The 26,575-nt window shown below is 39.9% G+C and overlaps 1 protein-coding gene across 1 annotated transcript in view; it reads right to left on the bottom strand.

Annotated features, from left to right (window-relative positions):
* LOC126457679 (growth factor receptor-bound protein 2) overlaps positions 1–26,575 on the bottom strand; it is a 45,328-nt gene that overhangs the window by 13,505 nt on the left and 5,248 nt on the right. Inside the window, exons 3-4 of the mRNA XM_050094183.1 lie at positions 20,431–20,550; positions 5,387–5,552 (exon numbers count right to left, since the gene is read on the bottom strand). Of these exons, the coding sequence (XP_049950140.1) occupies positions 5,387–5,552; positions 20,431–20,550 (286 nt within the window). The remainder of the gene's footprint in view (positions 1–5,386; positions 5,553–20,430; positions 20,551–26,575) is intronic.

Genomic DNA, 26,575 nt, shown 5'->3' with positions numbered 1-26,575 from the left:
GTCGAAGGTTGCCAGGGAGGAGTAAAGCCTCCAGTTGGCCTTAGAAAGCTGCCATTTGAGTGTGCACAGAGGTGGGGTAGGAGTCAGCAATCAGGTAGCACACGGGAAATGGTCACTCGAGATCGTGTCAGAGAGAAAAGACCACTCAAAATGATGGATAAGCTGGGCAGTGCCAAAGGAGAGGTCCAAATGGGAATAGGCCTTAGTGGAGTCTGATAGGAACACGGGTGCTCCCACGTTAAGGCAGATGACACTGAGGTGATTGAGAAGGTCAGCCAACAGGGCACCTCTCTGGGAGGTTCTGTGCAAGCCCAAAAGGGGATGGTGCATATTAAAGCCACCAAACAGCAGAGAGTGGAGAGGGAGTTGCCTAATAAGCTGGAGGAAGTACCCTGGTGATACTGAATGATGGAGGGATGTAGACAGCACAAAGGGAAAAGCTCAAGTGAGAAAGGAAAATGTGGACTGCAACAGCTTGAATCCAGGTAGGCAGGGAGATGGGTTGACTATGAACATCATCCCGGATGAGTAACATGATTCCCCCACGAGATGGGTGACGTCCTCAGGGGAAGGTTGAAGCGGACTCGGAAGAAAAGTGAGAGCTCAAAGCAGTTGTGAGGATGCAATTTTGTGTGATCGAAGGCCGTGAACATCCCGTTGGAGGAGAGTCACAATGTGGAAAGGGGCGGAGGGAAAAATATGAAAGGACGTCATCTCGACGGCTGCCGAGTGCCAGCCTAAAGACTCACTGCTGCAGAGTGCAGAGACTGGAAGATCCTGCTCCATGAGATCTACAGAGGCGTAGGCATTCTTCCTCTGTCGATCTGCAGAGTCCAGGACAGAAAAACTGTTGGTGGTGCACACTGCCTACACCATCGAAGAGGATGTCCAAGTCGGCGAAGGAGAAAACCATTTGACTTCTTGAGGGCTTTCCAGTTGGTAGACAAAGACTCAGATGTTCGTTGGCTGGAGGGATGTCGGAAATTCTTCACGGGAGTATTCCTTCCGTCCTATCTGGTCTGCCGGTTGTGTAGCAGGTGACTTCGCCACATGAGGCAAAAGTTTGGTGACTTGTACAGCTGGAGGAGTCTATGGGAATGCTACCATGACACTGGGCGATTTCACAACCACAGTGCTGAATTTGAGGTCACATGTCCTTCTTGGAGTAAGATGTAGCAAGAACAGTACTGTAAGTGCCGGATGGTAGAATTCAGGGATTCCGACTAGCCAACAACTTGCGAGCGACCGGATAAGGCACATTTTTCTTGATCCGGATCTCCTGGACAGCCCATACATTGAGATACACGGGACAATCTAGGAAGGAGGCAGCATGGTCACCACTGCAGTTGATTCAGTGAGGAAGAGGAGGCGGACAATCGCTCGTTAGCATCCCTACCACAGGTTACGCATTTGGCCGGGTGTCGACAGGACATTCGAGTTTGGATTTAATGATGACATTGGTAGCAGCGCATCTGGTTCAGAATGTGCGGTCAGACTTCATAGCTTGCTTTGATCTTTGACTGAAGCACCACTCTATCAAATGTGAGAAAAGGAGTGCGTGTGGGCACTAACGATGCATCTGCCTTTTTCATCACCCGATTGACTGCAATGACAACCTGATCAGAGATGCACATTTGGATTTCTGCTTCAGTAAGACCATCAAGCAGCCTAGTATAAATAACACCATGGAAAGAATTCAGCATTTGATGGGCCTAAACATGAACAGGACAGCCGTGGAGGAGCAAAGCTGCAAGCAGTTGCTGTGCTTGAGAATCAGATGTAATCTCCAAAAGCAATGTGTGATTTCATGAATGAGAGCAGGATTTCACGGGGCCAGCAATTGCATCAACACGTTTCTGAATAATAAATGGATTTACTGTAGAAAAAGACAGACAGTCTTCAATACATGAAACTGCGCTGAACCATGGTGCAGCTGGGACGGTCTTTGAATCATTAGCCTCACTCCATTTACGTCTGGTAGACACTGACTGTGAAGAAGATGATAGGCTCATTGTGAGAAAATTCCCCATGACCGTCAGCGTCTCCGATGGCGCACTTCTTCCAACTGGGGATCCCCATCAGAATGGGAAGCACCAGCTTTTGGGCGATTGTCCACACCTCAGACAACACCTCCTGAACACCTGACAGAGAGACCAATTGGCAATTTGGGAAGGTAGCAGCTCAGGCAATCATCCCTCCCTGGGCCTGGCCCATACTAGGGGGTGTGCAAACCCTTCCTGTCAACTCAGGGCTGGGAATTGTAAGTTACCCAGTCACTTGTTACCTGTCAGATGCAAGGGTCAGGTGCATGGGCTGGCCTTCTGTAACACACAGGGCATAAGAAGAAAAGGAGGAACCGCGAATGACAAAGCTGAGGAAGGATAGGAGAAGGAGAACGAAGAAAGAAAAAAGGAATGAAAAACCAGTGGAGAGACAGATCTGATATCGGCTACTGAATATGCAGAAAACATTTCCACAACATCCCAGACATGTTCCCCAAGGGAGGGGAAAAAGAATAGTCAAGAAGATAGACATGCAGCATGGGAGGGAAATGAATCTGCAAAGGCAGGGGCCAGTGGTAGCAAAGCACAAACCTGCCACATATTGGGGAGTCCCCGGAAGGGGAGGGGTTACTAATATTTGGAGACGCTACTGACACAGGAGAGGAAACCGTTGTGGACCAAATAAATCTAGCCAGAAAACAGTCCTTTGCTTTTGGGGGGTTGGGGTGGGAGGTGGCACTAGGCAACAGGGAAAGCAGTTTTGTGGGTGGTACTTACAGTTCTGCAATCATTATTTTCTCAATTAAATGATAAAAATCATTAACAAGATAAACACAGGAAGGTGAAAACATCATAATAAACAGATACAATTTTTAACCACAATATGTGAGTGTGCTTTCTAGAGACTGCATTTGTGTATAAGCAATATAACTCAACTGCACAATTTATGATAAGTGACAGAATCTGCACACTTTTGCATTAGATTTGACATACTCAAGCAATCACTCAATATTACACAACAGCAATTGTCTATAAATTAATAAAGTTCAACACATCATGTCAGAGGTAAAAGACTCAAAACTAGAAATTTTTGGATGTCACTAAAATTGTAGCCATTAGAGTAATGCATGAAACTTACAGGCTGCTGACATAAGCCATGGACACTGAGCTGAATTCTATCACTGTAGGAAGCTGAATAGTTTTTACAGAATTGTGTCTCACTTTAAGTATATCACTGACAGGGAAATGATAAATATGATTTCTATCAGATTATCTACTAAAGTACCTGCGTATCTATGCAGAAAAAAGGCTGGGAAGCTGTTACTGGAAAATGAGAAGAAATTTTTTCATAGGGTGCCCAACAAAATATTGGTACACCTCGCATACCAGTAAGTAGGGCAGTCTGCATCAGGACAGGGAATTGATATTGTGGAGTGTTACATAAAGAGAGGCTCCATCAAGAACGTAGCGAAGTATCCAGGTAGTAAAATCCTACAGCCAGCACTATTCGAGATCTGTACAAGAAATGGAGGGCTGTACGATTTGTTCAGAATGTGCAGAGGAATAGGTGACCAACAGTGAGGACGCCTGAAACTACAGACAGAATTCGCATGGACATTACAAGAAGTCCCCGCAAATCAGTAAGAAGGTTATCAAAGTAGGCTTGTGTATCATGTACCTCATGTCATTGTGTATTAAACGATATAAAATTAAAAGCCTATTGCGTGACTACATGCAAGAGCTGAAATTTGATAATTAGGAGAAAAGCGTTCATTACTGTAGTTGGCTGTTAAAATAAATTGCTGTAACAGTTACTTGGACACTTTTTATTTCATGTCAGATGGTTTCATTCGTCAGGTTATGTAAACTCCCATAATTGTGTTTCCACCACACACATTATTGGTCCCACAATTTTCAGTTACACCTTAAACAGTGATAGATATCTAGAGATCTTTGACTCTTTCTTTGCACACATATCCAACCAAAGCATAACTCACATCAACAACGTGTTCCCTGAAGACGGACTTGTCAGTAGACCCTCTGGCCCCCAAGATTCCCAGACATATCAAGTGATTTTTATTTCTGGGGCACACTAAAAAGCGAAGTGCATGCTGATAATTCTTGAACACTAGACAATCTTAAATGGAACACTACTAGAGAAATTAACTACATTACACCTGCAGAACTACATAGTGTTGCTGGTAACATCATCATATGAAGTCAGCAATGCCTAAATGCCCATATCCATCACTTCCAGTATCTCTTATAAACAGGTAACCATAATTTTTTTACATTACTCTTATCTATTCCTTTTTAGTTAGTTCATTGTTACTTGAATCTCAGGCATACCGGTTATATGCGGGATACCCTGTATTAAATGCAGGCCTTTTAAGAAATGGAAACAAGTGAAAAATGGGTGTCCAACTCCCTTGATACTTAATGTGACAAAAGGCATAAAAGTAGGAAGATCAAGCAGTAGTTAATTGACAGGATGGAGTTTCTGTTCAATTCTGATATCACAGGGTTACAGCAGAACTGCCGCCAATTTTATGTTACTGGCAATAATCACTAAATGTAGAAATTATCCTGATAATATAGTAAGGGGCAGCAACTATAATGGCTATACTTTTTTTCATTTGTGCAAACTTTACTACATCTACACCCTGCAAGACACCTTATGACGTGTGGCAGACGGTACTCCGTGTACCGGTCACGCCCCTCCCCTCCCCCTTCTTCCTTTTTCAGTCATGAATGGTCTGCAAGAAGAACAAGCCTCTGTGCGAACTCAAACTTCTCTAATCTTTCCTTCAAGGTCTTTTTGTACGATATGTAGAAGGAAGCTACATGTCAGTTGATTCTTTTAGGAGTGTACCCACTTGGAATTTTTACAAGAAACCACATCATGACGGATATGCCTCTCTTGTAGGATCTGCCATAGGAGTTAGCTGAGCATCTCCACGGCACTTTTGTGGTTGCTAAATGAACCTACGACAAAATGCTCTGCACTTCTATGGATCTTCTCTAGATCTTGTATCACTTCTGATAAGTAACATACAACCAAAACAAACTATGGAGTAGTGTGGTACACCATCATGTGGAAGCGAAGTGAGTTATTTTGTACCCTTGTCAGAAGCACAAACAGAAGATAATCATTTACGCAAACTGAGAATTGACAGCTAATTTGCTAAGCATTTCTGAAATTCATGTGCTAAAATAATTTTCTTAAGTAAGACTTAGTGTTTTACAACAAATACAAAATGTTGTTTGAATGCCCAAACACTTCAACTCATTCATCATTTGATGAAAGAACTCTAACATAAAACATTGTGTCTACATGTTCAAGAAATGATTGGAGGAAAACTGATGGTAATATGGATTCCTACCTCTTCTGGAACCATGTCTCTGAGCTTCACCTCTTGAGATCTCGAAACAGAAGCAGTTCTATGGTATTCCACCAGCTCATTCAAACTGTTGAATTTAACTACCCAAAGGAAAAATTTCCCTTGAGCATCACGAAGTACCTTAAAATGCTGAACTCCATCCGAACACCTGAAAAAAATATTTATTACAACTCTATAGGAACATTGTAAATCAAGAGGATGGGTTGCTGAGCAGAACAGAGGGGAAGGAGGATACAGTCATGGATTGGAGTGACGGAAGAGGAGAGGGCTAGTGGGTATGCGTATCTCAATAATAAGTAATGTTACTTGAAGTACATTAACCATTTATAATACAAGCAGATGGTCACAAAGAGAGTGGACTGACAGAATTTTAGGGCACTCTCTTGCCCTTCAGATGGTAAACAGCCCCTAAAGATGTAACGATCAGCAATTATCAACAGTATGTGGCTGTAGAAGGTTATGGGAATCACTGCAGTCAAGACACAGGAATTGTGCCCTGAAAAGAAAGTCATGGTTATATATTCCCTGAAAAACTATTTTAGATTAGGCCCCCCATTCAGATCCCAGAGAGGGGTCAACAAGAGGGGGAGGGGGGATTAAAATGAACCAAATACTGAAAAATCAATAAAACAGTAACATTCCGAGACACAAAGCATGGAATGTCAGAAGTATGAATATGGCAGAGAAGTTAGAAAATCATAAAAGGGAAATTCAATGATGCAATCTAGATACAGTAGAAATCAGTGAAATGAAATGAAAAGACTGAAGACTTATGGCCAGACAAATGTATAGGGTCATAGTAATAGCAGAAAAAATGATATAAAGAGATGAAGATTTGTTACAAAATAAGCCAAAGAGTGTGTTACTGTGAAAAGTTCAGTGACAGCATTATTCTCATCAGAATGGACAGCAAATTAATGCCAACAACTGTAGTTCGAGTATACATGCTGATGTCACAATCAGATGATGGAGGGGGAGGGGGAGGGAGTGGCGGAGGGAGTGGCGGAGGGGGAGGGAGGGGTAGGAGGGAGGGAGAGAGGGAAGGGGAGGGAGCGGGTATTTAAAAGAAAATTAAAATCTAATAATCATGGAGATTTGTAATGCTATAAAAGAGGAAGGGACTGAAGAAGAGTAGCGTTCACATTGCAGAGACAGAATCGAGGTGCAAGCCCTGTAGTCTTTCTGAATGATTTTACAGGAAAAAAAAAAAAAAAAATCCTTTTTGCTTCTTTGTAAGTTACAAATGGTTAACAAGCCAGGCGAAAATGAAATGCTGCTTTTGTTGCATTTTCAGTGGAATTGTTTTTTGGTACCAACCAAAGCAGATGTGACAGTAGAGCTTTTTGAGTGGCCACCATGCACTTGTGGTCGTGTAGGGGCTCCACTACATATTTACAAAAAATGTAAATGCAGGGTTCAGTTTAGAATAGTACTGCCCCTCCAGTAGTCACCATTTCCATGCAGCTGTCTGCAACACCATAACTACTGCTCTCGTCACGCAGGCCCCACCAAATGTCCACCTACCGGCCATCTTATTCCGTGTGCACTCTACAAGCCAGATAGTAGAAATCACAGAGGAGAAATTCTCCTTGAGGTCTGCAATAAATTTTAATCAGTAATAGCAAATGTACTTTTCAGTAATCACAAGAGGAGGTGGTAAAATTTTAGGGTATTATAATGCAAAAAGCATGCCTTGATTAAGTACATTTAGGAGGATAGGGAAAGGGAGCAGTATCAATATAAACTTAAAAGAGAAATTATGTAGCAATAATGCAAAATGTTCTAAGTTGTTATCAACTGTCCTCATGTTCAAAAAAAATAAAGAAACTATCTGAGTTGGTAATGATGGCACACATCCAAGCCAAATCAATACAGGTTTGGTATCATTAAAAATGACAGCAGTGAAACAGAACTCAATAGATAAGTTTGGTGTAACAGTATGAAAATTTATAATGAAGTCACTGATTGAGTAAAAGAAAAACTAATGAATTAAATAGAAAGGACAGGTGTGTGAAATCTAAGGATACAAATAAATTTGTGTTCTGTCAGAAGAGCGAAATCTTTAACCTGAGAATGAAACCTGCTAAAACCAGAACAATTTTTAGCAACAAACTCAAATGAAAAACTTGAAAATGTTAAGCATCACCATTTCGCAATTTTGCTTGCACAATGCATTGACACAGGGCAGGACCACCACAGTGAAGAAAATGAGAATTAAGAAATTGGTAAGTACATGATTTAATTGAAATACATTAATTGAAGCTCTGTGATCCAAACAAGTTATATTAAATTTTAGGTTAGACTTTACGGTGGCTGTTATCTATACTGAATGAAGCAACAAGTTTACTGTTACTAGTCACTGTTTAGTCAGCTATTCCATAATTTTTTCTTCTTAAACGTGTCTGTTGACATCTGTGATACATTAATGATGAGCTTCTCTCAGTTCTTTTGGTCCAGTGGAGCTTGAACCTCATGTTTCAATCATTTGCTGAGAATTGCCTCTTCTTCTGCAGTGATTATTATTTCAATGTTGTAAAGGATATGTGTAGAATGTGTGTTTCCTTGGGTTGTTTTGGTTCAATTTGGGAGGTAACTGTTTCATAATATTAGCTAGTATTCTCCTTTTGTGTGGCTTTCATTTTCCATACAATGAATCTGGTTTACTTTCCGACTTCAGTTATGGATTCATATACTAGTCTATGATGCAATTTTCCCAACTGTAACTCTGCACTATAAAACTCTATCCTGTACGTAAGTTTTTTTAATATACTGGTAACAGTAAAAATATTTTTTGCTCTCCATACCTTTCTTTAATGTTCTACAACTTCTTTTTGCAATTTTTTAATGTAAATCTCTCGTACAGCAAGAGAATGTAGAACAAACACATACTCTCCCTGTGGTAAATGGATTAACTGACCATGATGCACAACTGATTAACTTACAAAACCTCTCAGGGTGTACACTTCAGAAATCATTAAGTAAGAGTGTGAGGGTGCTCAGCCCAGTATCTATAGATCACTTCAGAGAAAGTTTAGGAAATTTAAACGGGGAAGACGTATATAATGAGACAAATGCTAATGATAAATGCAGCATATTTCTTGATAAATTTATATCCCTTTTTGAACATTGTTTTCCAAAGAAAATTACTAAATGTAACACCACAAACTTTTCAAAGAAACCTTGGATTACTACAGGTATTAAAGTGTCTTCAGAAAGAAAAATAAAACTGTATGAGGCAGCAACAACTAGTAAAGATCCAGTAGTAATTTTACACTATAAAAATTATTCTAACATACTGAGAAAAGTTGTAAGGAAATCAAGAAATATGTATGTTAGAGAAGAAATTAACAACTCCAGCAATAAAATCAAATCAATATGGAATGATGTTAGAAGGGAGACAGGAAAAGTAACCACTGGGGTAGGTAGTATTACTGTTAAAGAGAATGAGACCGTCGTAACCAACAGTACACAGGTAGCCAATGTATTTAACAATCATTTCTTAAATGTAGGAGAAAAAATTGGCAAGAATAGTTCAAAAGAAAAAGCCAGCCAGTACATGGAGGAGTCAGTTTTGAAAAATTTTAGTCAGATTAAGTTTCATCTAACAACCTCTTGTGAAATAAGGAAAATTATTAAATCTTTGAAAAATAGATGTTCTGTTGGAGTAGATGACATCTTTAACAAGTTATTAAAACAATGTGGAGCAATTACAGCTGATGTTTTGAGTCACGTATGTAATGCATCAGTGACTCAGAGTATTTTTCCAGACAGGTTAAAGTATGCCATTGTCAGGCCTCTCTACAAAAAGGGGGAAACCACAGATGTCAATAATTACTGGCCAGTATTCTTGCTTACAGCATTTTCAAAAATCTTTGAGAAAGTAATGTACTCAAGAGTAGTTAGCCATCTCAACAGGAGTGGGATACTTAGTAAATCACAATTTGTATTTCAGAAATGCTGTTCCACTGAGACAGTAATATACAATTTCACTGTCCACATAATAGAGTCTTTAAATAGTAAAATGTCACCAGTAGGAATATTCTGTGACTTATCCAAAGCATCTGATTGTGTGAACCATGACATTATGTTAGAGAAATTACAATTCTATGGTATAAATGGAACAGAATATGAGTGGTTCAAGTCATATCTACAGAACAGGAAGCAAAATGTCTCTTTATATGCTTCAAGTGATTCAAAGGAGTTTGCCACTTCATCTAACTGGGTTAAAACTACATTAGGTGTTCCACAAGGTTCGATCATGAGTCCCCTCCTGTTCTTGATATATGTGAATTACCTCCCTTCTTATGTGAAACAAGATGCTGAACTGACACTGTTTGCTGATGATACAAGCATAATTATTAATCCAGTAAAAGAAAGTCTGATAGAAAATGATACAAATAAGGTCTTTGGAAAAGTTATTAATTGGTTTTCTGCGAATGGGCTTACTCTGAACTTTGAAAAAATGCAGTATATCCAATTTTCTGCAGCAGAAAGTATAATTCCTTCAATAAACATAACACATCAAAAGAAGTCAGTAGCCAGGGTAGAGCACACTAAGTTTTTGGGTGTACATATATATGAGAATCTTAATTGGAAAATTCATATTTTGGATCTCCTAAAGCGACTAGGTTCAGCAACTTTTGCAATCAGAATAATTGCCAATTTTGAGGATGTAGAAATTAGTAAGCTAACATACTTTGCACGCTTCCACTCTCTGATGTCATACGGAATAATATTCTGGAGCAACCCAACATTTAGGCAAAAGGTATTCACTGCTCAGAAGAAAGTAGTTAGAATAATGTGTGGGGTTCATAGTCACACATCTTGTACGCATCTGTTTAAAAGGTTAGGAATTCTTACAACTGCTTCACAGTACGTTTACTCAGTAATGAAAATTTTTTCTCAACAATATGGGCCAGTTTAAAATCAACAGTGACTTTCATGATTACAGTACCAGAAAAAAGAAAGACCTACACTATCCTTTATTTAACCTATCTTTGGCACAGAAACGGGTAAAATATGCTGCTTGAAAACTTTTTGATAAATTACCAGATGAAATAAAATGTCTGACAGACAGCAGTAATAGTTTCAAAAAGAAATTGAAATCATACCTCCTTGACAATTCATTCTATACCACAGATGAATTCCTGAATATGAGTAAATAAATCTGGAGATATAATATATGCATTTTGTGCCATTTAAGGGAATGGGATAGATAACAGAAATATTTAGGTATAACACTATAATGTAAACAAAAAGAAAGAGAAAGGAACTTGTTTCCTGCGTGTACTTCTTGTAAATCTGACACGTTCCACATCATAACGGTTTTTCCGTGCTATTGATCAATGGAACAGATAACTAACTATCCTTGATTTTCCCTTTTTAAATAGTTCTTTTCGCTTTTCCTCATTGCTACTGTCTAATGATTTATTCACATCTGACTGCAAACTACATTTAATTGACTGGATTCACTTCAAGTTAACCTCCGTTTAGTTTTCCATTAACTCTGATAGCACCACTCTACAACTGCAAGTTCATTTGAATCCTTTAATCAATTTCATTTATGTCTTTCTTCCTACAACCTATTGATCACTATTTGAAACAGACAGAATCAATTTTGTTGACAACTACTTTTTGTAAATGAACATTTTGATTAACAGTCTGCCCTACACTGAAAGCTGGGGACAAAGTGTTAAAAATCATGTAGCAGAAAGAGAGAAGTGTACAAAATAATCAGAGTGAGCACATTGTGCAATAAACAGGAAAGTCTATCAGAGCATTTAAAAGATTTTGACTTGGATCCTGTTTACACTGCCATAAATGCTCCAAGGAGAAGCACATTTAACAGAGTGGAGTGGTGAATGGTGCCTTTTACTCACAAAATTACTGCTGTTGTGCTTAAATATGACAGTTTCAGTTCTCATCTTGATTCCAGTAATCAAACTACTAGCTTGGAGCTAGAAAAATGGAGCTTTGAGAGTGCAGGCATTGTGCTGGCTAATATTTGGAGCCACTGATAATTTTCCTGTGTTTGCTGAGTACATTGTGTCAACAGATACCAGACTGGATATCATACAGGTTGTTGTTGTTGTTGTTGTGGTCTTCGGTCCTGAGACTGGTTTGATGCAGCTCTCCATGCTACTCTATCCTGTGCTTATTCATCTCCCAGTACCTACTGCAACCTACATCCTTCTGAATCTGCTTAGTGTATTGATCTCTTGGTCTCCCTCTATGATTTTTACCCTCCACGCTGCCCTCCAATGCTAAATTTGTGATCCCTTGATGCCTCAAAACATGTCCTACCAACCGATCCCTTCTTCTAGTCAAGTTGTGCCACAAACTTCTCTTCTCCCCAATCTTATTCAATACCTCCTCATTAGTTATGTGATCTACCCACCTTATCTTCAGTATTCTTCTGTAGCACCACATTTTGAAAGCTTCTATTCTCTTCTTGTCCAAACTGGTTATCGTCCATGTTTCACTTCCATACATGGCTACACTCCATACAAATACTTTCAGAAACGACTTCCTGACACTTAAATCTATACTCGATGTTAACAAATTTCTCTTCTTCAGAAACGATTTCCTTGCCATTGCCAGTCTGCATTTTATATCCTCTTTACTTCGACCATCATCAGTTATTTTACTCCCTAAATAGCAAAACTCCTTTACTACTTTAAGTGTCTCATTTCTTAATCTAATCGCCTCAGCATCACCCGATTTAATTTGACTACATTCCATTATCCTCGTTTTGCTTTTGTTGATGTTCATCTTATATCCTCCTTTCAAGACACTGTCCATTCCGTTCAACTGCTCTTCCAAGTCCTTTGCTGTCTCATACAGGTTAGGACTTGTAAAATGATGCTACTTGTCACACAAATCACATATGTGAATCACAATATTTTTTACAAATTGTAAAATGTAAGCTTGTCGCATGTTGGAGGGTGCCACTGTCCAGCCTGAGACGAATACTACGAGAGGGATTTTCACCATCACCTGTTTTCATTAAACAGACATCAGACTGTATGAAACCAAAAGAAATGATGACTCTGAAGGTAAATTTACTCTGCTGTTACTACAGCTATCTTCAGATCTCCAAGCATCACACATCACATTTGAAGCAAGTTCTGCGTAATGGTTATTGCCCTGAGGTCGCTCCATACTTATTTAAATGATCTTGTGACATCTGTAGCACATACTTTTCATCATACAAAGCCATTAACCAACACATTCAAACATATAACAGCCAACTAAAGGCTTTGCCCATCATGAAGATTCTTCCTCAAAGAATTGTAGCTACGTGTATCACGGAAGCTCTTGGTTTGATAAACAATGATAATGCTATATAGTTGGGTGAAAATGATGTGGACATATCAAACGTTCCTAACATTACCCATACTGAGAACGAAGTGCCTGCAATGCCAACCATAAATAATATAAATAAATGGGTTCAAAGTCCTTGGACGCAAGATGGTTAAATTTTGGTATCGTTCATTTGATTTGGTATGTTTTTAAAATTTTCTAAAATGTTTTATTTATTCTTGATTTTATAAAAAAATATTTTATGTAGAAATATATAAATAATTTTGGAAATGCTGTTTTAAGTTAATTATTTCTAAATTTAAAACTGCAAAATATGTTACATCACACGTGGGGAGGGAGGGGGGGCACACAAATGTGACCGCCTATGACATGGTCGGGAGGGGGTGTTGTTGGGTGGGGAAGGCTCCAAAAAGTACGAAATTCGTGTGACGTAATTTATGGATGGCCTCTTGGTGAGATCATCAGTGTATTGGGCAAGGAAGTTCTTGTCACTGCACATACACCAGGTAGACAGGCTGTTTGGAAGGTATTTTTTGTTGTGGAAGGGATGACAGCCGTTGAAATGCACATAGTGTTGGTTGCTGATTTTAATGTGGACAGAGGTGTGGATGGAGCCATCAAAGAGGTGTTGCTCAATGTTCAGAAGGTGGCACGCTGGGTGAGGAGGACCGGGTAAAGCAAATGGGAGAGAAGGTGTCGAGGTTGTGAAGGAGTGAACAAAGGATGTATTGGCCCTTACTCCAGACCATGAAGATATCATCAATGAACTTGAACCAGACTAGCATTTTAGTGTTTTTGGAGGCTAGGATGGTCTCTTCTATATGGATTATAAACGTGTTGGCATAGGAGGGTGCCATTTGGGTGCCTATGGTTGTGCTGCAGATTTGTTTGTATACCTTCTCTTCAAAGGAGAGGTAGTTGTGACTTAGGATAAAGTTAGTAAGATGTATAAGCAATGAGGTAGTGATTTGGAGTCTGAAAGATGCTGAGCGAGATAGTCTTCAATAGTGGTAAGACCATGGGCATGAGGGATGTTCATGGCCAGAGAATTGGTGTCAACAGTTACAAGTAGGGATCCATGAGAGGAAGGGGTGGAGATGGAAAGGCAGCAAAGGCTAGTTTATGGGCAGTTGGCTGGAGATCTCGGTCAATGAGCCAACCAGCTTTAGTAGTTGGTATCTTGGACATGGAAGGCTAGTTTATGGGCAGTTGGCTGGAGATCTCGGTCAATGAGCCAACCAGCTTTCCTTCAGGTTGAAAGGCCACCACCAAACTGTGGTCACAAGCAAAGTAAACCACCACGTGGCACCACATGCAGCTGTATGTTATATGCTCAATTTCAATGGCTGCTTCACTACCCGAGCCATTTGGATCCTCCCTTCCACTAACAGCTTTTCTGAACTGTGCAGAGGGGAATTATCCTTAAAATATATTCTTTGCTTCCAAAACTATCCCAGCCTCAACCTATGGTAACCTACCGTCCCCACACCCTCCACCCAACAGTTTCCATCCCTTCTGCCCTATCACCTCCTCCCTATTTGCACCCCTCACCCTCATTGTGTGCCGCCTTCTGCCAATGCACCTGTCCGTCTTTCCCCTAACTGCTCTTTTCCTCCCTCATTCATCCCATGTTTTAGCATTTCATTTTCTGCACCTACTCAAGCCAAACGAACTGGTGATCCTCAACCTAAACGATCCCCCATACCACATCCGTCCCTTTTCTCTGGTGCTTCTGTACATTTTCAACATATTTGTGCATATTCTTACACAGTTTTATGCATTATTACATATTTGTGTGTATTTGTACATATTACATTTATACATTTTTGTATGCATTTATACATATTTTTAAGCATTTTTATGCATTGGTGTGAATTTTTTATGTATTGGTGTGAGTACAGTGAAAAACCACTTTTACACTTTTTAAGGGACTTCAAAAAATGGTGTAAAAAGCGGGAAACTGTAAAATGTGAGGAATAATGTTTTAAGCTGTAAAAGTTACGTATAGGATATCCCCTTGCACTTTATGTATGATATATGTACATAACAGGCATCGAAAGAGTTTTCAGGGACTTTATATTCTAATAAAGGTTTATTATCTAATAAAAACCACTGATGTAACTGGAATTGATAACTGTCTGGGAAGTGGAAACGTTTGATTTAATTTCAGACATCATAATCGATGTTTTTGGAAAGCCAGCAGCTGTCATTCATTATTTAAATATTGCACTAGTTATGTACTTTTTCATGCTTAACGATGCGTTTCGAGAATTTTTTTATCGTTATCAAGTGCAAATATGTAAATAAGTATTTTGTATGATGTTTGAATATGTGTTATTCTGTGTCTCTTGCACTGTACTCGCCTTTTTGCGGTTATCAAGTACTGTGCCTCATCAGTTATGTAGAAAACCACACAGACATATGCAAACTATCACTCACATTGTTTGTTTGTGTAACATTACAAAAAATACATAAGTAAATACTGCACATGACAACAAGAATAAAGTCTTGAAACATGTTTTGCTCAGCATCAATACAATACGTAAGCGGCGCTGTGTTTACACCACAGTCTAACATGTTAGACTGTGGTTTACACTAAAACATTTGAGCAACACAAAGTGGGTGACGGTGTCAACTAGCACTTCAGGTGGCCATAGGCCAAAACACGCTAAATACGGTTCGACAAAGGTGTCACGATAATCACAATAATCACGAAACTGCATTTCCGCAATAGAGATAGTTTGAAAATGGTCGTAATTGGTCCCGATATCTTCATTCAAATGAACCTTGTTACTCCCATCAGCCACCATGCCAAGTAGAGCTTGGCAGCGGCGGGAGATACAGCACGAATTGTTACAACTTTTACTCATTTACCTGTTCAAATCCACTGAATAGAGTGCCCTGGTGTCAAGAAACTTAACCACTTAATATTTGTAAACACTACTTGACAGCCAACATTATGCCAGCATATTTTCTCCACAAACATTTTTTTGTGATGCGTAAATTGCGGGAAAATTATTAATATGTTGACGCAAAATCAGGTGCAAATTAACATTGTGGGCATAGGAAATTTGATGGGACCGATAAAAAATGTCGTAAATGGCGGGAAAATGTTAATTCCGGTAACGTAAAAGTGGGGTTATACTGTATTTCCATAATTTATAGGCATATTTTCTGTTATCCAGCTCCCATTACAACTATCTAATACCTTCATTTGCCCATTTCTGCATCACTCCTCTGTCCACACACCGACCCTGCTCTAACTTTCTGCACCAGTTTAGAAAAGTACCCCTTCTCTTGGCTAAAACCCTGCCTAAACCATTGAATCTCCTGCCCCCTACCCCAAGAGGGTAACTATAAAAATTCCTTTCTCTGGATCCTACCCCTCCTTTCCCTATGACCTTCACCTTTTCAGATTCTGCCAGCCCCTGGCCCTCACAAATCTGATACAGCAAAAACACATCTCCATGGCACAGGCATCCAAAAAACACTGCTGTTCCATCCTTAAGATACAGCTACTGAGCAGTCCCTGCTACATACATCACATCTCGGAAACTGAATCCCTTGCTCTTCAACTGCTATCCTATCCACTGTGCTCCTCATCAACCCCTCATAGCATTCAGACCCTACTTAACTGATTTTTTGAACTTCCCATATCCCCAAAAGAACCCTATCAACACTCCACCAAAATCCAGAGCCAAAACAGTCCCCTAACACTGTTTTAATCTTTCCACCAAAACCTTCAGCCCCACAAAAGTTTCAGTCCTTTACTCCTACACCCGAATTTCACTGTGTTTGACTTGTCAAAGACCTATTCTCCTTCTCCCAATCTATGCAATGGAAACACTTCTTTGAGATAAATCCCTCCAACCAGAGCCAACCTAATCCCAACACTGAACCCTGCCTCCCCCAGTTCATACCACCAACCAACCATGATCCTCACCCCCTCCCACCTAACCACCACCTGGTCACCTTCTAGGAATTCCTTACCTCCAACTTGGCCTCACCACCCTTCCCCAAATCCCTTCCTCAGAATACCAATCTTTCAGCAGAAGAAAGGGCAGCCAAAACAAATCCTGACTTAATCATCCTACTGCAGATAAACACTCCACCTCTGTTGTTATTAAACGCAGTGACTACCTGGCACAAGGTCCCTGCCAATTATCTGACCCCAACACCTATAACCTCTGTCACAGTGACCCAGTCCCTGCTTAAATCCTTAGGCCCTTCCCAGAACCTCTCCCCTGAATCCATTTCCCAGCTCACCTCTACGACACCCCAAACACCCACCTTCTATATGCTCCTCAAAATGCACAAACTCAACAATCCTGGGCACCCCATTGTAGCTGATTATTGTGCCCCCACTGGAAGGATTTTGGCCCTCACTAACCAACAGCTCAGACCTATTGCCCATAATAAAGCCTCCCACATCGAAGATACCACCACTTCCTTCACTGACTCTTCATCATCCCCATCCCTTTACCTCCTGGATCCCTACTCATCACTGTCGATGCCACTTCCCTATACACTGACATCCCTCACATCCATGGTCTCGCTGCTATTGAACACTACCTTTCCCAATATTCTTCAGACTCCAAATCGACTACCTTGTCCCTCATACTCCTTACTAACTTTCTCCTAACTCATAACTATTTCTCTTTGAAAGGAAGGTATACAAACAAACCTGCAGCACACCCATGGACATCTGCTTGCCAGCCTCCTATGCCAACCTATTTATGGGCCATCCGGAGGAGAACTCCCTAGTCTCCAAAAATGTCAACTCCCTAGTCTGGTTCAGGTTCACTGATGATATCTTCATGATCTGGACTCAAGGCCAATACATCCTATCCTCACTGCTTCACAATCTCATCAACTGCTCTCCCATCTGCTTCATCTGATCTTCCTCAACTCAGACTGCCACCTTCCTGGACTCTGACCACCTCGTCTTTGATGGCTCCATGCACACCTCTTTCCACATTAAACTCGCCAACGGTACCTGAATTTCAACTGATGTTGCCCCCTTCCACACCAAAAAGATCGCTCCCATACAGCCTCGTCATCCAGGGACAGTGTATCTACAATGACAAGAACTCCCTTGCCCAGAATGCTGAGGGTTTCACCAATGCCTTCACAGACAGAACTAATTGGATCTACCATGCTGTTTCCCCAAACAACCCCCACTCCTTCTACCACCCCCAAGAACAAGCTACAAAGTAGTGCCCCCTTTATCAACCAATACCACTGCAGACTGGAACAACTGAACCACATCCTTCATCAGGGCTTTTATTACCTATTATCATGTCCTGAAATGAGGGAGTCCTACCCACCCCTCCTACAGTGACATTCTATCGCCCATCCAACCTCCACAAAACCATAGCCATCCCTATGCCACTCCCAATTGCAAGCCCTTGCTACAGGAATCATATCTCTGTGGAAGACCAATGTGCGAGACTGTCCAATCTACCCACCCTGCATTACTATTTAAGTCCTGTCACAAGTGTATCCTACCCCAAAAGAGGATGAGCCACCTGTGAAAGCAGCCATATCATTTACCAGCTCTGCTGCAACCACTGCACAACTTTTTATATTGGCATGATTACCAACCACCCGTCCAAAATGAATGGCCACTGCCAAACTGTGGCCAAGAGCAAAGCAGACCACCCTGTGGCACAACATTCAGCTGAACATAAAATGCCTGATTCCAATGGCTTCACTATCCAAGACATCTGGATCCTCCTTCCCACCACCAGATTTTCTGAACTGCACAGATCGGGGTTATTCTAAAAATACTTTCTCCACTTTCAAAATTATCCTGCATTCAACCTATGATAACCTACTGTCCCCACATCCTACATCCAACAGTTTCCACCCTGTCTGTCCAATCGCCACCTCCCTATTCTCATCCCCTCACAATATTTGTGTGCTGCCCTCGGCTAATGAACCCGCCCATCTTTCCCCTTCCTCGCTGCTTCCTTTTTCACTCCCCATTTCCCTGTCCCACAGCCTCCCGACGCTGTGCTTGCTGGCAGTCTAATCCCTGCACCCTCCGCCAAACAGCACTCTTCTCTCTCCCCCCCCCCCCCCTCCCCCAATCCTACTATCCCTTCCCCTTCTCTGCCCCCTCCAGACCAAACTGCTGCTTCCGTTCTACATGACCGTTGCATTCTGATCCAAGCTGTCAAGAGATGGCAGTCAAGAGTGCGTGAGGTGTGCTTATTTGTGTCACTGAATCTGTATGTGTGTTTGCTTTTCTTCAGAAGACTTTGGCCAAAAGCTAATGTGTAAGTGTCTCTTCAGTGTGCCTGTCTGTAACTAAACATTTCATCTTTACAATGTGTGGCAATCTATCTTTTCCTTATATTGCTGATAACATGGTCATTTATCTCTGTTGGTCCATCATGGCCAGGGGACATCAACTGATTAAGTAATTGTCAATGTCAATAAAATTCACCAACAGCAATGTACTTTAAGATATTATTTTATTTTATTGTGAAGGCTACCACTTTCAGGCCCCATATGGGTACATCCAAATAAATGAACTTGTTTTATCACATTTTTGAATGAAGCAATTGTCTAACGATTGAATTCACAATATCCAGTGATTTATGGCGCTATACAACAAGTTCGTTTATTTGGATGGATGCATATGGGGCCTGAAGATGACATAATGAAATGCTGAAACACATAGCCTTCATAATAAAATAAAATAATATCTTAAAGTATTTGGCTGCTGGTGAATTTTATTGACATTGACAATGTTTATTTATGGTTGTTGTATACTTAAGGACACTATGACAATGCGGTGACATTACCCAATATTATCATGGAACCTAAGTAGCTGGCGCAAGATTACTAACGACAACTACAGCATCATTACTCAAGATGGCACTGATACTCAGCTGCCGGTCACTCCAGACTCTGGCACAGAAGCCAGCTCAGGGACAATCTGACTACCTTCTTTGTGTGTGATGATGTGAGCACTGCAGTGTGCACCAGGTATCATCAGGTGTTATTTTTACGGCCACTGGTTGCAATATACGGAATGTGGATATGGTTTGGACTAGACTTTGCTTGGGAAAACAAACTACAGATAGCTTGCACTGTTCCTAGTAGCATCTTGTATATGTATCTCTCGTTGTGAATAAACTCTGCTGCTTGCGCGAGGAGTTGCTTTTTTACAAATGGTGAAATGAAACCTAAACATATAGTTTTATCTTTCAAATTTCAATACAAATATATTGATAAATATACAGTAAATAGTAACTGTCCAATCTAACTTTCAAGAAATGGGTTAATCAGTCATAAATACACTGAAACAGAGTGAGCACATACATAAACTATAATACAAAAACATTCATCTCTAGAAATAGTGATCCATGTCCCATTCTTCTAGCTCCTGGATCTCTAAAAATATACCTTAACTTAGATTGACATAATCAGTTGTAAGAAGACACCCAATAAATCAATTTATTATTTTGAGGAAAGACCATAATCAGGACTATATTCACATACTAGTTAATAAAAGAAAAGGGGTGTGTAATGTGAGCAGTGAAGAGCATATAAATATAACTTATAGGGCAATAACGGTTTTGTCATACAAACTGGGTAATATTTACATTTCAATTCCTAATTCTTTTCAGAATATAAAAAGTTATACAGAACTGATTCTGTGAGAAACATGAGAAGGTTGATGAGAAACTTACTTCACTGAAAGAGAGAAATCTCCTGGAGAACTTTCACTAACACGAATGAGGAATGCTCCTTCATGCTTGTTTAGTAAAAGCTTCTCAGCATCTGCTCTTGTTATTCTTCCATAATACCAGCTGAAAGACAGAACAGTTCAGGTGTAATTACATCACAAGTTTATAAATAAATAAACATTCAAGTTTGGGATAGCTACACATGAAAGTGAAAGTGGAAGCTGTTCAACTCACGCAGTCCAGTAACGATGTTGCAAAAAAGCGTTTTGCTTGTAAAAAATGAGGTAGAAGATTTTTTTATCTTGTTTATATAGCTGAGAGTCGTCGAATCCAACTTTTTGATCTCCAAAACCCTCAGAACAATTTTTTTTTTTTGTTTGGGGGGGGGGGGGGGGGGAGAGGGGGGGCAAGAAATTTTGCCAATTTTTTCAGGTTTTCGCCTATTGCTTGGAAACTATGAATCCTACTGAAAATGTTATTCTTATCAAAATGAAAGGGCATTAAATTTTGTGTTGAATGACCTACTTAAATGTCAAAATTGGTGCAGCTGCTGGTCCCAATTAGTTGTCAAAGTTCATTCATTTTTACCAGCATAGCTAGAAAGTCGGCTCCAATGCCTGTAACTCAAAAATGGCTACTCCAAATGAAAAGTGTCAAGCTGTCAAAGCTGCAGAGCATGAAATTTCATGTTACAAAAGCATCTAGTTTTTCAGTTTTTGGCACTACTGCGTGTTCATACACTTGAAAGTCATAGTAATTCAATTTAGCAGATGGATGTGGTTAAAGTGAAACAGAAAGGACTGAAAATGCTACTACAATCCAGTAAGACAGGAAAAATCGAATCACATCAAAAGTTATTAATTGTTCTGACTGAAGCTGAAGTGCACACTGCTAGTTGAAAGAAGTACAGTATGGCCCTGCACCGTCAACATCGAATCTTCAATCATACAAGAAGGTATTTGATTTTAATAAACACTGCTTTTACTGTGGCAAAGACCAGTGCTAATTGGGAGAAACTTAACAGACTTCCCTACACAAAGCAAAATATTGTTTGTAAAGTGATGAAACTTGAATTAACAGATACTGTTATTGAGGTTGCTGAGAGACAATGTGATAACTGGGCTCACAAAATGTGTAATGTATCTGCAATGAGGACCTTTGAGCTAAAAATGCTCAGTATCAAAGGTTTTGTCAGAGGGATTTTTACTGGCCAACAATGGATGGAGGAAAATGAGGAAGCCCTGGACCCACACAGATAGATGAAGAAATGGAAATAATTTCTTCCTACATCGAACAATCACAAGGGCGCCAGTTTACTTTGCAGCTGTTAAAGAACCATATCACGAATAGCTGGGAAGTAGATGTAAGGACCATAAAAACTCAACTCTTCCGGAATTGTTGACAGAGATAAAAGGAGCACAGTAGTGTGATTCAGTCTATAGTTTCAATCACAGTATGCTATCAGATCTATATGAAGAGTGTTTGAGAATTGCACATGCTGCTGCAAATATGCTTCTTGAGGACATGTGTACACAGGTCTATGATCAGTGCAATATCCCCTCCCCCCCCCCCCCCCAAACCCCACCTGATGATTTCTTGTCAGATGTCCAATCAGTGATCCCTGAATCATTGCTCGATTTCTACGGCCTGTTCATTTTGAAAAACAAACTATGAACTCTTAGATAAGTGGAAAAAAGTGAGTTGCTTTGTCATATTCATTTCTGCAGTAAGGCCACGGCCATTTCTATATTCACTGTTGATTGGGTAAGGCTTCCCTATTAGAGACGTCCTCATTTGCACAACCTGAGCAACCTAACATACCAGTGAAGGATACATCCAGCTCATCTCTGATATCTATGAATTTAACTCCTGCATGATTGCAGGGTTGAATACTTCCCATTCCAAGGGAGGAATCATGCAGTCTCCCTCAAAAATGTTAAAATGTGTGTGAAATCTTATGGGACTTAACTGCTAAGGTCATCAGTCCCTAAGCTTACACACTACTTAACCTAAATTATCCTAAGTACGAACACACACACACCCATGCCCGAGGGAGGACTCGAACCTCCGCCGGGATCAGCCGCACAGTACATGACTGCAGCACTTTAGACCACTCGGTTAATCCCGCGCGGCGCAATCTCCCTCCCTCACAGCTATGGAGTCTGAGAAGAATACTGATCAAGACAGAAGATGTTCAACTTCTGAATTTTTGTCTACCCAAGTGAATCTTTGCTAAGGGGAACAAGATCTTCTGAATGATCTCATAGATTTAAAACACCAGTCTCTTCAACAGATATAATTTTTAATGAAGATATGAATACTGCAGCTGCACAGGAAAAGTTTCTCACAAATGGAGCAACATGAAGCATTTGATTTTTATACTCATGAGGAAATTTGAGGATAGGGGGGGGGGGGGGGGGGTATTCAAGTGCTACAGGCACTTGACGGACAGAAGAAGATGTGGCTTCATTAATTGCAGAAACAGCTATTTACCAAGCTGCTGAATCTGACGGCTATCTTAAGCGAGGACATTGGTGTGTTTATTCTACTAATTGGTCAAGGAAACAACTACAACAACTTGTACTAACATAAACCGGGGAGAGGGTAATCAGCAGGAGTGTGATACTCCTGTAACTCTGTCAAATTCGACCCTGCATTTGCACTTTTCAGCCATGCCTTCACAGGATGTGATACACCATCCTCTTTTCCTCGCCTAGGAAAATGGAAAATAGTAAACATTATGGAGCAACAGCCACACCTCAAAGTGCAAGCTGCTGGATTTATTATACCTCCAATCTGTCAAGACTTAATAGCACAGGCAGAAGAACAGCTGATGTTAGCACTGTCTGGGAGTTCCAGCTGCATGACTTTGTGCAAGCCCAGGTACAACATTTTTTACAGTCTGCCCTGAGAAAATCTTTCAGACATGAAAGGCTACTGCCAACATTGGACTCAGCGAGGTGGCACTGACTGTGATCCAACCATCAGGTACAATCTTGGCTGTGGAAGAGAACTGATCCATGCCACCGGGGCTGGGAAAAAAAACCCACATGTTACTGAAGACATTTCCTGGACATGCAAAACAGGATTCACAGCAGTATGTGGATGTCACAGATCTGGAGTGAACTGCTCCTCGATGTTTGAACACTGTTGTGGCTTATCTTGAGGGAACACCCCTGAAATTGGGCTTGTCAAGGATGAGGAAAGGAGAGAACATTTGTTCCAGGACAAGGAAGTTGATGAAGGTGCCGCAACGGATCCCAAAGATTGGATGTTGGATTGACACCTGCTGCAGCCTCCCAAATGACCTTGATGGAACTGAAATTTAATAAAATGTTAATCTCTGATATTTAAATTTTTTATTTTATTTTTTATTTTTTAATGTTGTCATGCCCTCTTATTTGTTCATTTGTACAATTTTTAGATTACCCAAACCTCAATATGTATTGGCCATTACTATCTACTTGGCTTTCATTTTAGCAACCCACTCTTAGCAATTAAGACTTGGATAAAAATGAACAAAAATACACCTGAACAAAGAAAATTAGAACGATATGCATAGAGAACACACATGTGCTCATAGGGAGCAGTCTTCCCACTGGAAATTTAATTTCATTGAATAACTTTGACTTACAAGAGAACAACAAAATTGAATTATGTTGGCCTTCAAGTGTACGAATGCTTAACAGTACCTAAAATGAAATTTCATGCTGTACAACTTTAATAACCTGACATACTTCATTTCGAGTAGCCGTTTTTGAGTTACAGGCATTGGAGCCTACTTTTTAGCCAAGTTGGTAAAAACGAATGAACTCTGACAACTGATTATGTCAAAACAGCTGCACTGATTTAGATATTTAAGTAGGTCATTCGACACAATATTTAATGCACTTTCATTCAGGTAAGAATAAAATTTTCAGTATGATACATAATTTTCGAGCAATAGTAGAAAACCTAAGAAAGCACCACTTCTTTTTTTTTACCACAAAAAGTTGTCCCCAATTCTGGAGAAAACCTGAGTTCAACATACTCTAAATTATAAGCACAATTTAAAAAAAAAAAAAAAGAACTTCTAACTCATTTTTTGTAAGCAAAAAGTACACTGTTCCTGGAATAACGTTAAAGAGTGACATTCAACAAACTCTTCTTCAGGTAAAAGGGCCTAAGTCCAAAAATAGGCAAAACTGAGATAACACCAGTCTCTTACAGGGAATAGTGATAACTTAATGTCAGCAAAAGCATATATGGCCATCATCAAGATCTCAATTATTTGGATAGTCAAATGTGAGCAAATATCTTTGCAGTCTAGTCCATGTGTACACGGACACGTCACGCTGGCACTCGGTCTCTGCCCTACACATTTCATTATTGTTTGAGTTAGGTTGCCAATCATTATGCTGCTGTGTCGTGTTGCGACTTTGCTTGAAAATGTCAAAGTGTGGGAGGGCTGTGTCATTGCTTAGAGATAAAATAAACATTGATTCATTACAAAAAGGATAAACTGGTCATGATTTAGCTGGTAAATATGTTGTAGGCTCTTCTACGACAAGCGATATTAAGAAGAAAACCAATCCAATTTTGAAGTACATCTGCAACCTTGATAAAGAAGACAGAAGTAAACATGATGGAGGGAAAAAAAATGGACTTTTGTAACAATCTTTGTATTGTTGATTTTTACAAAAGCAGTCAACTGGGCAAGCGATATCTGGTTCCTTGCTATGTGAAAAGGCAATGCAGATTTTTTTTCTTTTTAAGAAAAATCAGGTAGCAACGAATCATTTGTGGGACGTAATGGATTGTCATATAGATTTAAATCTCATCATGGAATTCATGAATTGGAAGTATAAGGTGGAAAAAAATCAGCTGAAATAGATGCAAAAAATTCTTTTAAAGATGGTTTTAAAACAGAGATGGATGAAAATGACCATAACTTGCACTTTGTTTACAATGCTGATGAAACCGGATTAAATGGGAAATCTTTAGCTTCCAGCTCCAGTATATAGTAACAATATTAATCATAGCGTGTAGGCTTTCACGGCCGTCGTCTTCAGTAATTAAAACTTCCGGGCTAAGAGTCCGTGGTCCAATAGTAGAAATACTTCTCCCTGACGTTTGGTTGCCAGCTGCGGGCAACATCATCTGAGGTCGACAGTCGTAGACTCACCTCAGATGATGTTGCCCGCAGCTGGCAACCAAACGTCAGGGAGAAGTATTTCTACTATTGGACCACGGCCTCTTAGCCCGGAAGTTTTAATTACTGAGTAACAATATTAGTTTGTGCAAATGCTACCAGATGCTTCAAAAAATATCAGAGTTCCTTTAGTTTATAAAAATAATTTTAAAAAAGCATATGGATGAACACTGGAATATTCACTGACTGACATGAGAACATATTTTTTCCTGAAGTCAAAAAAAATTAAAAATGCAACTGGTAAACATGGAAAAGCTCTACTTTTCCTGGATAATGCACCAACCAAACCATCCTTTGGTTCAGCTTTGAGAGAGAGAGAGAGAGAGAGAGAGAGAGAGAGAGAGAGAGAGAGAGAGAGAGAGAGAATGGAATGTTTACAGTAAAACTTTTGGCTCCTAATGTGACATCCTTTTACAGGAGTGTTGTTACACATTTATAGATTTGTAGGATTTGAGTGAAAGGAAGACTCAGAACACAACTATAAATAGAATACTAAAACAGGAATATGGAAGTTCAATAACCGATATGGATGACTCTGTTTTGGAGAATGTAAGTGAGTTAATGACAAACACAAATATTCCAGGAATGTGATGCTGCTAATAGGAAATACAGTCTCACTTGTGACAGTAATTATCAAGGTTTTCAGATCGTGTCAGATGACAAACTTGTTGAAGCCCTAATGCAGGCAAATGAACAGCAGGATTTGCAAGAATATGAAACAGAAGAATACATACAAATAGATGCAGATAATAAAGCAGGATCATCTCACGAGGAAGCATTTCAAACCCTGGAAAAAGCTTTCAAATGGTTCAAGAAACAGACAAAGTGTAATACCACGAGTTTACTACAATTAAAATAAAACACTGTTTATGTCAAATGACTATTTGCGAGACCTTTGTCAGGTATTTCACAATTAACGTTTCAGCGTGTTAGTTAATTTTAAGAACATATACATAT

The sequence above is a fragment of the Schistocerca serialis genome, chromosome 2 (genome assembly GCF_023864345.2).
Source record: "Schistocerca serialis cubense isolate TAMUIC-IGC-003099 chromosome 2, iqSchSeri2.2, whole genome shotgun sequence".
Taxonomy (NCBI): domain Eukaryota; kingdom Metazoa; phylum Arthropoda; class Insecta; order Orthoptera; family Acrididae; genus Schistocerca; species Schistocerca serialis.
This window is presented reverse-complemented; position numbering and strand designations above follow the sequence as displayed.